The sequence below is a fragment of the Benincasa hispida genome, chromosome 10 (genome assembly GCF_027475165.1).
Source record: "Benincasa hispida cultivar pf3 chromosome 10, pf3_genome.v1.1, whole genome shotgun sequence".
NCBI classification, from domain to species: Eukaryota; Viridiplantae; Streptophyta; class Magnoliopsida; order Cucurbitales; family Cucurbitaceae; genus Benincasa; species Benincasa hispida.
This window is the reverse complement of record NC_143487.1, coordinates 48,125,435-48,139,559: the sequence shown is the minus strand read 5'-3', so window position 1 is coordinate 48,139,559 and position 14,125 is coordinate 48,125,435. Positions and strand designations below refer to the sequence as shown.

General features: G+C 38.9%; 1 protein-coding gene across 2 annotated transcripts in view; it reads left to right on the top strand.

Annotated features, from left to right (window-relative positions):
- LOC120089385 (nucleoporin (DUF3414)) overlaps positions 1-14,125 on the top strand; it is an 86,397-nt gene that overhangs the window by 5,145 nt on the left and 67,127 nt on the right. Inside the window, exons 4-6 of one of the 2 annotated variants that reach the window (XM_090305853.1) lie at positions 5,079-5,122; positions 5,190-5,259; positions 5,431-5,561. In XM_090305853.1, coding sequence (XP_090161979.1) covers positions 5,535-5,561 — 27 coding nt within the window. In that variant the 5' untranslated portion in view covers positions 5,079-5,122; positions 5,190-5,259; positions 5,431-5,534. The remainder of the gene's footprint in view (positions 1-5,078; positions 5,123-5,189; positions 5,260-5,430; positions 5,562-14,125) is intronic. The other variant, XM_039046836.2, reaches the window with a different exon arrangement.

Here is a 14,125-nt window from a genome sequence, read left to right as displayed (position 1 = left end):
CGAGCCACTTCCATTCCTAGAAAGTATCTTAGCTTTCCGAGGTATTTAATTTCAAACTCTCGGGCCATCTTTGTTTTGAGCCTCATAATCTTTGCATCATCATCCCCAGATAAAACAATGTCATCTACGTAGACAATAAGAACAACTATCTTCCCTGATGTCGATCTTTTTATAAAAAGAGTGTGATCAGAATGCCCCTGAACATACCCCTGTGCTTTCACAAAAGTTGTGAACCTGTCAAACCAGGCCCTTGGAGACTATTTTAATCTATATAGTGACTTCCTCAATCTACACACCTTGTTTTTGAATTGACTCTCGAACCCAGGAGGGGGACTCATATAGACTTATTCCTCAAGTTCCCCATTCAAAAAATCATTTTTAACATCAAGTTGGTGTAGAGGCCAATCTTTATTCATAGCGACTGACAAGAGCACTCGGATAGTGTTAAGTTTAGCCACAGGTGAAAAAGTTTTAGAATAATCTATTCCATAGGTTTGAGTAAAGCCTCTTGCAACGAGTCTAGCCTTGTATCGGTCAATCGTCTCATCTGACTTGTATTTTATTGTAAACACCCATTTACATCTAACTGTTTTGTGCCCTTCAGGTAAAGCCACCTGTTCCCAAGTTCTATTCTTTTCGAGAGCTCTTATTTCTTACATAACACCAGACCGCCATTCTGGTTTTGTCATTGCAACACTTATGTCATTTGGAACCACCTCAGTATCCAAACTAGTAGTGAATACTTTGAACTCGGATGCCAGATTACTATACGTCATGTAACTATGCATAGGGTATTTAGTACATGAACGAGTGCCTTTCCTTAGAGCTATAGGAAGATCAAGCGATGCATCACGTTCTTTCACCTCTCTAGGCTCCTCACCATGATCGACTATCTGTGTATCAGAAACTTCAGTAGTATCCTCCACTTCATCATTAGCAAGAATCATTTCATTCTTTGCAGTTTCCCCTTCTGTCACTCTTTCAGTATTATTGCTTCCTTCTCCCTTGTCTTGCCTGCCTTCATCAGTCTCCATACATATATCAACATCATTAATTTCATGAATATACGTACCTGGACTTGATGGCAGGTTTGACTCCTGCACTAGAGCCGGCAGTTCTGGTTCGACAGGTGACACTGCTTCCTTCCTGAGATTTTTCCTATAGTAAGTTTTCCAAGGGACTTGGTTGGTAGTAAGGACCAGACTATCATGCTCAGAACTAGGGTTAGACAAGGTTTGAATGGAAGCTGACTTTAAAGGAATATCATAAGATGACCAGTTAGTCTCTTCATTTATGTTCTCCCCCTGAAGATGACTAACAGGGAAAAACGACTGATCCTCGAGAAAGGTGACATCCATGGAAACATAGTACTTACGAGATGACGGGTGATAGCACTTATATCCACATTGATGGAGTGGATATCCAACAAAGACACACTTCTAAGCACGAGGAGTAAATTTTGTGCGGTTTGGACCATGGGAGTGAACAAAAGCAACACAACCAAAAACCCGAAGAGGAACATCAGAGATCAATCGAGTAGTTGGAAAGGACTCTTTAAACAATTCTAAAGGAGTATGAAGATTAAGAATACGAGAGGGCATCCGATTAATGAGGTGGGCAGCAGTGAGAACTGCATCTCTCCATAGGTATGATGGAAGAGTGGTAGATAACATAAGGGACCGGGCTACTTCAACCAGATGCCGATTTTTACGCTCAACTACTCCATTTTGTTGCGGAGTGTAAGCACACGAGTTCTGGTGGACAATACCCTTAAAAACAAGAAAATCCCTGAAGGAGGCATTGACAAATTCTCGCCCATTATCACTTAATAAAATCTCAATCTTTGTTTTAAACTGAGTTTCGATAGTTGTATAAAATTGTTGGAAAACAGAGGACACTTCAGATTTGTTAGTAAGGAGGAAAACCCAGGTAAGGCGGGTGTGATCATCTATAAATGTGACAAACCACTGTTTTCCAGTGAAAGTAGTAACTGGTGAGGGACCCCATACATCATTGTGAACAAGGGAAAACGGACTCGAGGGTTTGTAAGGCTGAGATCGGAAAGAAACACGATGTTGCTTGGCACGAATACACACATCATAATTTAAAGAAGTATTAACATTGCGAAACAAATGTGGAAATAAACACTTCATATATTGAAAATTCGGATGTCCTAAACGGAAATGCCACAACATAACATCATGTTCAGAAACAGAGAAATTTAAAGACATAAACCCAGTTTGATGATCATTTCTAGAGGAAGCTTCGTCAGAAAGGAAGTATAGTCCCCTATCGTGCGGGGCAGTGCCAATCGTCATCCCCGATTTCAGATCCTGAAACAAAATGGAATCAGGTGAGAAAATTGCCTTACACTTCAAATCTCTTGTTATTTTACTGACAGATAACAAATTATACGATATTTTAGGTACATGTAAGGTATTGCGCAGAATTAAACCGTTAAACGAAGAGATATTGCCTTTCCCCGCAACAGGGGCAAAAGACCCGTCTGCAATGCGAATACGCTCATTACCAACACTTGGGATATATGACATAAACAATTCTGAAGAACTCGTAAGATGATCTGTGGCCCCTGAGTCCATAATCCATGGCTTTTTACCATTTATACTAATCAGGCCAAAAGAAGGGAAATTACTTGACTGTGCAATTGCACTCACCCCAACCGTACTCAAATTGTGCTTACTGTCAACGAAAGATTGCTTCTGAGTCTGTTCATCTACTGAGTCATTTACTAGGGCATGACTAGTATTAGATTTGTCATGAGACTGTCGTCGCCTGCTGTTTAGAGACTTCCTGTGCAATTTCCAACACTGGTCCTTTGTATGCCAAAGCTTCTTACAATGTTCACGAACAGGTGGGGTTTTTTTATCACCATCAGCACTGGATGACTTTGCGACGAAAGCAGCTGCATCAGTAGTAGGAATGGGATTATTCATGGCGCACGACCGATCCTCTTCCAGCCATATTTCAGAGCAGACTTCTCTGAGTGAAGGAGTCGGGCGCTGGCCCAATATCCGACTACGGACACCATCAAATTTAGGGTTTAATCCAGCCAAGAACATGTAAACACGGTCTGTCTCCTCAATCTTCAAGTATTGGGCCCCATCTTATGGACAGTTCCAGACAATCTCTCGACACAGGTCCATCTCTTGCCACAGCATTGATAGTTTGTTAAAATAAGAAGTAACATCCATGGACCTTTGTTTGCATTCAGTTTGTGGAGCGTATATAGCCGAGAGACATTCTGTCTTTTTTGAGTATAGATCTTGCGTTGCCTCCCAGATATCCTTGGCGGTTGCAGCATATAGTAGTGGTCTTCCTATTTGGGGTTCAATACTATTCACCAAAACAGAACATAACAGCGAGTCTTCTCCTTTCCAGATTCGTTCTTGTGGATCACCTGGAGCTGGCTTTGGAATTTCCCCTGTCAAGTACCCAAACTTGTGACGCCCTTCCAAGGCCATTTGGATTGATTGGGACTAGGAGAAATAATTCTGGCCATTTAATTTTTCCCTTACAATAAATCCTGCAGAATTACCCATCAAACCAGATAAGTAGGAAACATTTGGCAAAACAGGGAATGAGTTTACCGGATTCTCTGAATAAACTGGTTGAACTGGATGGGGATTTGCACCGAACATTGTATCCAAATCTGAAATCTGTTGTTGCAGGTAAGCCAATCATTGTCTCACATTGTCTGGGTAATGGGTTGAACTACAAGCGGCAGGGAACGGGGCCGCCACTGACGGTTGGAAGGATGCCGTCGGCTGGAAGGAGGTCGCCGGTCGGCTGGGCTGTTCGACATAGCCGGCTCGTTACTGGTCGACCATACCTCGGGCAGAGAACGAACGAGCTGGATCTGCAAGATTTGTGTTCGGCGCCACTCCTTGCAGAACAGATGGGCTTGTCGTGGAAGGATTGGCCGGCGCAAAACCCACTGGAGCGGAAGTCTACGAAGATTTGGAGTGGAAGTCGACGGGTTCTGTCTGTCCTTCGAAGATCTGCCCGGGTTCAGCACGGAATGACCCGAATCCGACTAGATCGGTGCCAATTCTGCCCAGATCGGAGCGCCTCTCCTGTTCTTCACGATTCGTCTGTTCTTCGCGGCCAAACCCGATCGCGACTGGACGGTTCGTCTGTTCTTCGCGGCCGAACCCGATCGCGACCGGACCTCCTTTGCGGGTTCGGCTGGTTTCTGTGTGGAGAAGTCTGATTGGCGCAGTCTGGTGCGGTGGCTCCCACTGACGGCGACTCTCCGATGACTGCAACTGGACGGCAGAAAGTAACTCCGGTAGGGCTACTTGAAAACACTCCTTTACAGCTGCTCGAATAGCCGTTTTCATGTCAAAACTTGAAGATCCATCAGCAGAAAAAGATTGGGGTTGATTCTCTTCCATAATGGCTAGGGTTTCGTCACCTAGCTCTGATACCATGTTAAAAATAAAAAATAGAGAAGAGAATAACAACAAGGTTACGTGGAAACCCTAGTACAGGGAGAAAAACCACAATATAAAGACTTTTTCTTATTCTTTTTAACCTGATACACTGAATACACAGGGACACACTGTATAAATAGACAGTAGAAAACCCTATGGGTCTACACAATTACATAAACGCCCCTAGATTAATAACCCTATTTTCAACATTTATAAATAAAATAATCACAGAGTATACTCTGTTTTCTAGGAAGGTTGCCATTGTTGGGTATTAGTTTTCAGGGTTGGATACCTAACAGTTGCATCAGATTGTTTTCTGGTGGGTTTTAAATGCTTTTAATGATTGGTTGGTGGTCGGTTCTTGGTTTTATTATGGAGTTTTGAAGAAGCTATTGGTTTTCAGTGTTTGATGGAGGTCTTATTCATAGTTACTTCATTCTTTTGCAAGCGCTCTAAGTATTTCAGTTGATTTTGGAAATGTTTTTGGCTCTTTATTTGTTTATTTTTCTTGGGTAATCTTTTTATGGTTGTGTTTGTTATTTGTATTTTTTCTTTCGTTTTCACTCCCTTTGGGAGTTTGCATTCCTTGAACATTTATTCCTTTTCATTATATTAATGAAACAGTTGTTTCGTGTTCATAAAAAACCGAGGCCTCAGATTAATGTCAGGTATGTGTTTGATCAGATTTTCTAAGTTATTGTCCTTGTCTTATTTGGTTTTCTTATTTTAATGAAGGTTCTACTTGAATATTACATTGAACGGCAGTGCTTGCTGAAATGTACAAGGCGCATACTCTTGCATGCTTGTAAGTTCATTTTGATGAGTGATTACTATCTCTGATTTTGATTTGTTTGCTCATTTCTCCTCTCTTAACTGGTTTTTGCATACACGAGTTTTCTTATTTAGGACCACTTTTTTCTATAGATGTTAATTTTTACTTAATTCCTAATTGATTTTATTGATGCTCACAATGTAGTGTTTATTGGAAATGGTTCCAAAAAAGGTGATGCTTGTGACAAGGCACTAAGACTGATCACTGATGGATTAGAAAACAAACTTATATCGGTTTTGCAGAGTCTTATGTCCTCCTCTCACCCTGAGCAGATGGTATGGTTAGAATGGTTATTGCAATCTACTTTTCTTCTTTACCGTTGCTTTACAGTTGTAAAATTTGGAGCTGGATGACACATATATTCTGATTGGGCCACTTCAATGAGTTAATTTCTTTGCTGGCACCGTTTTTTTTTTTTAAAACCATGTGATGAACTAAACTCCAGTAATCCTCTAGGATGTTTTTTCTTGGTGGCACACCATAGAAAAATGTTATTTAATTCTCAAAAGAATATAGTATTATGAATAAGAAGATATTTCTTTTTGAAATGGAAACAAGCCTCTTCATTGAAATAATGAAATGAGACTATTGCTCAAAGTATAATAAGAGAGACAAAGAGTGAAAGAAACCTAAGGATCGGGAGATGCATTCGGGAATCTCAACTAGGTTGACACTCCCTTAGCATCCTCATCATATCCGTAAATAATGTAACAAAAGTATTTCGAAGAACAAAAGAAGCATAAACACAATAATTAAACTAGAACAATACATCATGATAGAAGAACTTAAGCTGGAAAAATAAAGGCACGCCAATATAAACATGTCTTGAATGGAGAAGTCTTCAAAAAGCTTGGATAAAGTGCACCAAAATGAAGCAGTTAACTGAGTTACTTCAAAATGATCCATCCACCCAAGTTGCTTGGCTTGAAACACCCTCTGATTTCTTTCCCACCAAAATTCAGCAATCAACGCCTTAACCGCAGTAGCCCAAATGAACCAAGGGCCTACTTTCAAAGCTGGATAAAAGAAGTTAAAGGTTTTGTAAGAGGTATTTTAGAATTTGAAACATTAGGCTATTGGGAGGTATTGGAGTGCTATTCACAACTTTTTTGGGCTCTCTCTCTTACTATCAACTTAATTTGGTTTTGAGGTCTTTTGTCTCTTAATCTTTCCTCCAATTTGGCTCTAGGATTCCTCTTCCCTAAGGCCTTTGTTTTTTTTTTTTTTTTTTTTTCATGTCTTATTAATATGTCTCTGATTTTTTTTTTTTTTTTTTTTTTAAGGGAAACATAAAAAGCCTTTATTATTCATAAAAAAGATAGTACTGGAGTTGTGTACTTGAAGCATAAAGGCAAAAAACTAAGAACTAAGGATCAGGAGGCACACCCGGACACCTCAACTAGGTTGACACCCTCTTAGCGCCCTCATCATATCCAAACCAACAACCTCAAAGAACAAAGATAAAAGGAAACCTTACAAAGCAACAATAGAGAAACTAAGTACAAACAACAAACAAGACTTCTTTGACAGCAATTACAATACAAAGGAAACCAAAAACAAAAAGCCAGGAGACAAGACTACCCTATGCTGAAAAAACAGTCCACCAACTTTGATACTATCTGTCCATATGAATGAAGGCCTGCCAATTTAAACTTATATCTTGTAAGGAGTAGGCTTCAAATGCTTTAGAGAGGGAGTACCATAGTGAAGCATTAAGCTTTGCAGCCTCAAACCGAGCAAACCAAGGGGTTTCCTTATCTTGAAACACTCTTTAATTTCTTTCAAACTAAAGCTCAACAAGCGAAGCTTTTACAACATTAGACCACAACAAATTTGAAGTTTTCTGGAAGAAAGGCCTAGTAAGGATCTGCTGAACATTGTTTCAGAAAGCATTATCAAAGACCCAACAAATGGTGAAGCATTCAAAAAGAGCTCTCCAGCAATTAATGGCATATGCACAGTCAAAGAAAATATATCGGAGATCTTCCCCTTCTGATTTGCATAAAGCACACCAATTGGAAGAAAAAAAATGGGAAGGCAACTTCTGTTGTAAAACTGAGGAGCAATTAAGAGCTCCAAAAAGCATGATCCACACTGTAACACTATAATGTTTACTCTCTGAGGGCTGTTGGACTTCCGTAGAGCTTTTTGAAGGCAAGTTGTGAGTGGTGAAGCCAAAGAAAGGTGTTTGACCAGTGATTTTACTGAGAAGGAGCCATTAGCTTCTAGGAACCACGTGCGAATATCTTGGCAGTTTTTTAATTCTTTCTTGGACACCAGGAGTAGCAAATTTTGGAACTCTTGAGATCTCTTCTTCCTTTAATAGCCTTCTAAAGTTGATGGACCACGAAGAAGTTTGAGTATCCCAATTATTTGAAACTGAACCATTTGGGTTGCTGGCTATTCCAAACAAGGACGGGAAGCTATTTTTAAGAGGAATAATATCTAGCCAGGGGTCATGCCAAAACGATATTCTACTGCCATTTCCTAACTTAAAAGCTGCCAAAACTTCCACTTTCAGCCACAATCTTGAGATACTAATCCAAGGGCTACGAAGGCTACACTTTACCTTTCCAGAAATGTGCCAATAAAAAAAACTGCTTCCATGGATACTATTAACAACTTGTCTCCAAAAAGAAGTGCTTTCATGCATAAAACGCCAGCCCCACTTAGCTAAAAATGCCAAGTTTCTAGCCTTCAAGCCTCCTAACCCAAGTCCACCATCTTCTTGCTTTCTAGAGACAAGCTCCCATTTCATCAAGTGATTTATCTTACCACCTCTGTGGCCCTCCCAAAAGAAGCTCCTTATGATTCTTTCTAAAGCTGAAACCACCTAGTTGAGATGTCCTGGTGCACCTACTGATCCCTTTGGTTTCCTTGTATTTTGAGCATTAGTCTCATTTCATTTTCTTAATGAATAAAGAGACTTGTTTCCTTTTCAAAAAAAAAAAAAAAAAAAAAAACCACCTTTTCTGGCATAAAAAAGGAAGACATATAGTAAGTTGGTAAATTAGAGAGGACTAATTTGCAAAGAGTTGCTTTTCCTCCTCTTGATAGATTATATCTTCTCCATTTGTCCAATTTGTTCCTTAATTTATCAATTACGGGCTGCCAAAACTCCATTTTTTTTTGGGTATCCACCCCAGGGGAGGCCAAGGTATAAGAAAGGAAGGTGCACTAATTGGCAATTCAGCCTCGATGTAACTGTCCTCAACTTGTTTTCTTCTATGTTAATTCCACAAAGGGCAGATTTTTCCCAATTAATCTTCTATCCGGAACACCATTCAAAAAGTGCAAGAGTTTTTCGAAGATTATCTAGCATGTCATCATCATATTTGTAAAATAACAAAGTGTCATATGCGAATTGAAGGATGGAGATCTGATGTTTATCTTTTCCTACCACGAAGCCTTCATAGAAACCTCTTTCTTGGATCCTGTCAACCAAAATGCTTAAGACATCACTAACTAAAAGGAATAGGAAAAGAGAGAGGGGTCCCCTTGCCTAATCCCTCTTGTAGCCTTTACTCTTCCTCTTGGTCTTCCATTAATGAAAATGGAGAATTTTGGATTAGAAATACAACCCATAATCCAAAAAATCCATCTGGGGTGAAAGTTTATTCCATGAAGAACTTTTTCGAGAAACTCCCAATCTACTCTATCGAAGGCTTTTTCTAAATCAAGTTTTAGGATCCAACTTTTTTTCTTCTTGGCTCTATACTCCTCCACCGCCTCATTTGCTATTAGAATCGGGTGAAGAATTTGCCTATCTTCAACGAATGCATTTTGTGTTGGGCCTATTAAGCTTGGCATGATCTTTTTAAGCCTTTTCACAAGGACTTTGGCTATTATCTTATAGACAAGGGTGGATAAATTGATGGGTCTGAAGTCTTTCACTAAGACTCCTTCCTCCTTCTTTTGGATTAAGCAAATAAAGTTTTCTATGACACGAGTTAAGCTTCCCATTATGATAAAACTCCTAAAAAATGTCCTTAAGGCTGTCCTTTAGTAAATTCCACAATTTAAAGATGAATTCTATGGTAAAGCCATCCGGTCCTGATGCTTTGTTCCTTCCCAATGCCTTGATTGCATTTTTAATTTCTGAAGGGCTAAAACTGGTCACCAACTGACCATTTTGCTCAGTAGAAACTCTTGGCCATGCTAGATTCAGACGAATTGAACGAGAACCCAAATATTTTGAGTATAGATTGGAATAAAACCCCAAAATAATTACATCTATTTCTCTGAAGGACTTAGTTGGAACTCCTTGTTCATTGATTAATTTAGCAATTGAGCTTTTTCTCTTTTTGGCTGCAAGGAATCGGTGAAAGAAGGCTGTATTCTCATCTACCAATTGTAGCCACTTCAACTTGTATTTTTGCATGAGATCTCTTTCCTCTGTTCGATAAAGGGACATCAAATCAGCCTTCAAAGAGATTCTTACATCTTCTTCCACTGAGAAAACCTCATAGCTTTCTTCTTGCAAATCTCTTCTTTTTATTTCTTCCAACAGTGAGTCTTCCTTAATTTTCTGCCTTTTCTCATGATCTGCTAACCATCTTTTTAGGGACTGTTTAAAGCTTCTTAGTCTGGCTGAGAAAATAAACCCGGCTCACCCTTGCTGTTCCACTAATATGTCTTTGATTTGCTAGCATATTCGTATAGTTTAGTGGTGAAGACATCTCTATAATTTATTTTTTTTGAAAAAGGAAATATTTTCATTTGATTTGTTTTTTTTTTGGGTAAGAAACAATTTCATTGATGAGTGAAATTATGAAATTTGGGGGAAGAGAATGTAAGACCCTTAGTTGGGGAAATATTAAGATTATTAGTATGTTTATTAGTATATATTTTTTTAATAGGAAACAAGACCTTTCATTGCTAAAATGAAGAGTCTAATGCTCAAAGTATATGAAACAAGTCCTTTTATTAGTAAGGGCATATTTTAAATAGTTAGTTAAGAGTTTGTTAAGATTTTTAGTTATGAATAAAGGGAGTAGGTTAGGCGTAAGGTGTAAAAATTTTAGTAGGAATTTCCGTTGTAGGAATTCGGGAATATAGCCCTCTCGAAAGTTATGATATTGTAGTTTCTTCATCGATATTGCAATATATGTTTTCTGTCCTTTATTGTTCTTGTTAGGTGATGACCTAATACATTGGTATCAAGCTCGTTTGTTTTGGGAGGAGGGAAGAAAAATGGTTCAGAAAACATTAGAAGAGAGGATGATGGTATCAATAGAGGCAAGGTTAAGATCAAAGAAATGTTGTAGCATTGAAACGAAGTATTGAGCAATTGTCAGCAGAAATTATTAAGTATTGACGGGTAGGAAGAACTTCCAATGGTGAGATCACAAGCACATTCTCATTTATGAAAAGGTTTTCACATACATTGAACAACATTGAGGAAAGAGGGAGAGGGAGTGTTGCAAAAATTTCTGATGAAGGTAAGTCACGACAAAAAAAGGAAGAAATGGCAACAGTAAGGGAATTATAGGAAACATGAAATTATTAGTTTGAAGAAATAGTGAGAGGGATCAAATTGGACCAACAAGGAAGGACAATTGTGTCTCGAAGAGTTTAAAGCTTTGCAAGGGAGGAAACAACAAATGTAGACTATTATGAGGTTGGAGGAAAGGCAGGGATGATGTGAAGAAAGGAAATGGTTATGGAAAAAAAAGGAAAAACTAGGGGCCAAGAGAGAGTGACGAGAAATCGTCAAGCATCTGAAACAGAAGCAAGATGCGAGGAATTGAAGAAGTAACAACTGGAAGAAGAATAATATCGATAAGAAGGCGAGTTGATTGATGGACAAGGAAACGTTGGAGAGAGAACTATCTGATGGTCAAATGGTTTGAAAATCAAGATGTTGGATGGAAGAAACGACAAACGTTGTTATGATATTGCCATGGTGAGTCGATGCAAATGTTGTAAAGGGAAGGTGATACAGAGATTGAAGAGGGTCAGCTAGGATCGTTATGAACGACAAGTTTTGAAGTGGCCAAAGAAGAAGTTCAAGAGAAGACGGTGAGGCCAGAGTTGACTAGGTAACTCCGGTAGTGGGTCCATTACGGAAGAAAGGAAAGATTAGGAGGTCGATGATGGGATGAAGAACCCTAATTCCATCAAAGGACTACTGCTTGTGGTGTAACAAGGTGAGAGTAAAACTCAATTCTAAATAATGCTTCAAAGATGTATTAATTGTGAGGAGAGTTTAGTTTAAATTCTAAACTCTTGTGAGGAGAGTTTAGTTTAAATTCTAAACTCTTTAACAACCTAAAACTATTTTGGTTACCAACAGTAACTTTTGTCCAGTAAAGATTACAACATTAAGAAATTAAAGAACCAACTAGTTAAGTTTAAAAACATAAAAAACATTTAAAACATTAAAGAACCAGCATTTATCAAAAGCCTATGGAGTTCGGAAGATGTAGGGTGGTCCTCTGTGGAAGCCAAAGGAAGATCAGGAGGATTGCTCACAATGTGGGATGAAAGCAATATTTCAGTATTTGACACAATCAAAGCTGAATTCTCCTTAACAGTCAAGTGTCAGACAATAAACAAGAAACAATGCCAGATTACGAATGTATATGGCCCCACAGACTATAGAGAAAGGAGAAGATTGTGGGCAGAATTATCTTCCCTTACTGAAGAGCTTGCAGAACCTTGGTGTATTGGTGGAGATTTTAACAACATTCAAAGAAGTTGTGAAAGGTTCCCAATAGGAAGAGCAACAAGAGACATGCTTCAATAATTTCATTAGAATAAACAACCTATTGGGAATTCCTCTCTCTAACGGCCGTTTCACTTGGTCTAGAGAAGGAGAAGCTGTCTCGAAATCACTCATTGATAGATTTCTAGTATCAAACAATTGGGAAGAAGCTTTTGAAAACGAGGGTTGTCAGGCAAGCAAAAACCATGTCAGACCATTTTCCCCTCCTCTTAGAAGCAGAAGCTTTTGATTGGATCCTTCCCCCTTTCGCTTTTGCAACAGCTGGTTGAATATCAAGGAGTGTTGTAGATTGATTGAAAGATCCTTGAGCATGGAGGAACAACATCACTGGACAGGTTTTGTACTATCCTTGAAACTGAGAAAGACTAAAACAGCCTTAAAAAAATGACTTATTAACCATGATAAAGAGATGAAGAAGAAGGAGGAAAGTTTTATTAAAGAAATTCAGAGAAGGGATCAATTGACAGATAAAGAGGATCCTCATACTAGGGAAGAAGATGTAAGAATAGCATTGAAAGTAGATTTAATGGCCTTATATCAGCAGGAAGAAAGAAACCTCATTAAAAAAAGTAAATTAAATTGGCTAAAGATGGGTGATGAAAACACTTCCTTCTTTCATAGATTTCTAGCTGCAAGAAAGAGGAAAAATTTGATAGCATAACTGATTAATGACCAAGGTTTACCAACCAGATCGTACCGTGACATTGAAGATCTCATTCTGGGGTTTTGCTCCCCTCTTTACTCAAAATGTGAAGGATCTCGAGCAGTACCACTTAATATTGACTGATCTAGAGTATCAAGAAACCAAAATGAGCAGCTTGTAGCAAGATTCACTACCCTAACAATCAGAAAGGTAGTGAAAGGGTTGGGAAAAAACAAGGCACCAGGCCCAAATGGTTTTACACCAGAATTCATCCTCAAATTTTGGAATCAACTAAAGGATAACTTCACAAAACCGTTTGATGAATTTTACAGCAATGGGAAGCTCAACTCTTGTGTTAAGAAGAACTTCATTTGCTTAATTTAAAAAAAAAGGTAGATGTGGTGAAAATAAAAGATTTCAGGCCGATCAGTCTCACAACCCTTACGTATAAAATAATTGCAAAAGTATTAGCTGAAAGACTCAAAGGGATCATGCCAAGTATAATAGCTCCTACTCAAAGTGCTTTCATTGAGGGGAGACAGATCCTTGACCCCATTCTCATAGCCAAAGAAGCCGAAGAAGATTATAGATCCAAAAAGAAGAAAGGTTGGATCCTTAAGTTGGACTTAGAAAAAGCTTTTGATAGAGTGGATTGGACCTTCCTAGAAAAGGTGCTTTATGGAAAGTTTTTTGATCCAAAATGGATCGCATGGGTAATGGGCTGCATTGCCAACCCAAAATTCTCCATCTTCATTAATGGCTGGCCACGAGGAAGAATCAATGCAACAAGAGGTATTAGGCAAGGAGACCCCCTTTCTCCTTTCTTATTCTTCAATTTGCGGATGACACTCTAATTTTTTGCAAGTATGAAGATGCCATGCTAGATACTCTTCGAACTACCCTTGATCTTTTTGAGTGGTGTTCAGACCAAAAAATTAATTGGGAAAAATCAGCACTTTGTGGCATAAACGTAGATTTAGACAAGTTGGTTGCAGTGGCTGCTAAATTCAATTGTAAAGCTGAGCCACTCCCTTTCATTTACCTCAGACTTCTTTTGGGTGGATACCCAAAAAAGGTGGAGTTCTGGCAGCCAGTTATTGATAAATTTCAAGGCAAACTAAACAAACGGAGAAGATACAACCTATCTCGAGGAGAAAGGGCGACCCTTTGTAAGTCGGTACTCTCAAATCTTCCTACTTACTATATGTCCTCCTTCTTGGTGCCAGGGAAGGTGTTATCCAGATTAGAAATTTTTTTGAGAAACTTTTTTTGGGAAGGACATAAAGAGGGGAAAATAAACCACTTAACCAAGTGGGAGCAGGTGTCTAAAGTCCAAGAGGAAGGAGGTTTGGGGCTGGGTGGTTTAAAAGAAAAAAATTTGGCTCTCTTAGCAAAATGGGGATGGAGATTTATGAATGAGAACTCCTCTCTATGGTGTAAAGTGGTCAAAAGTATACGTGGCAGCAGCT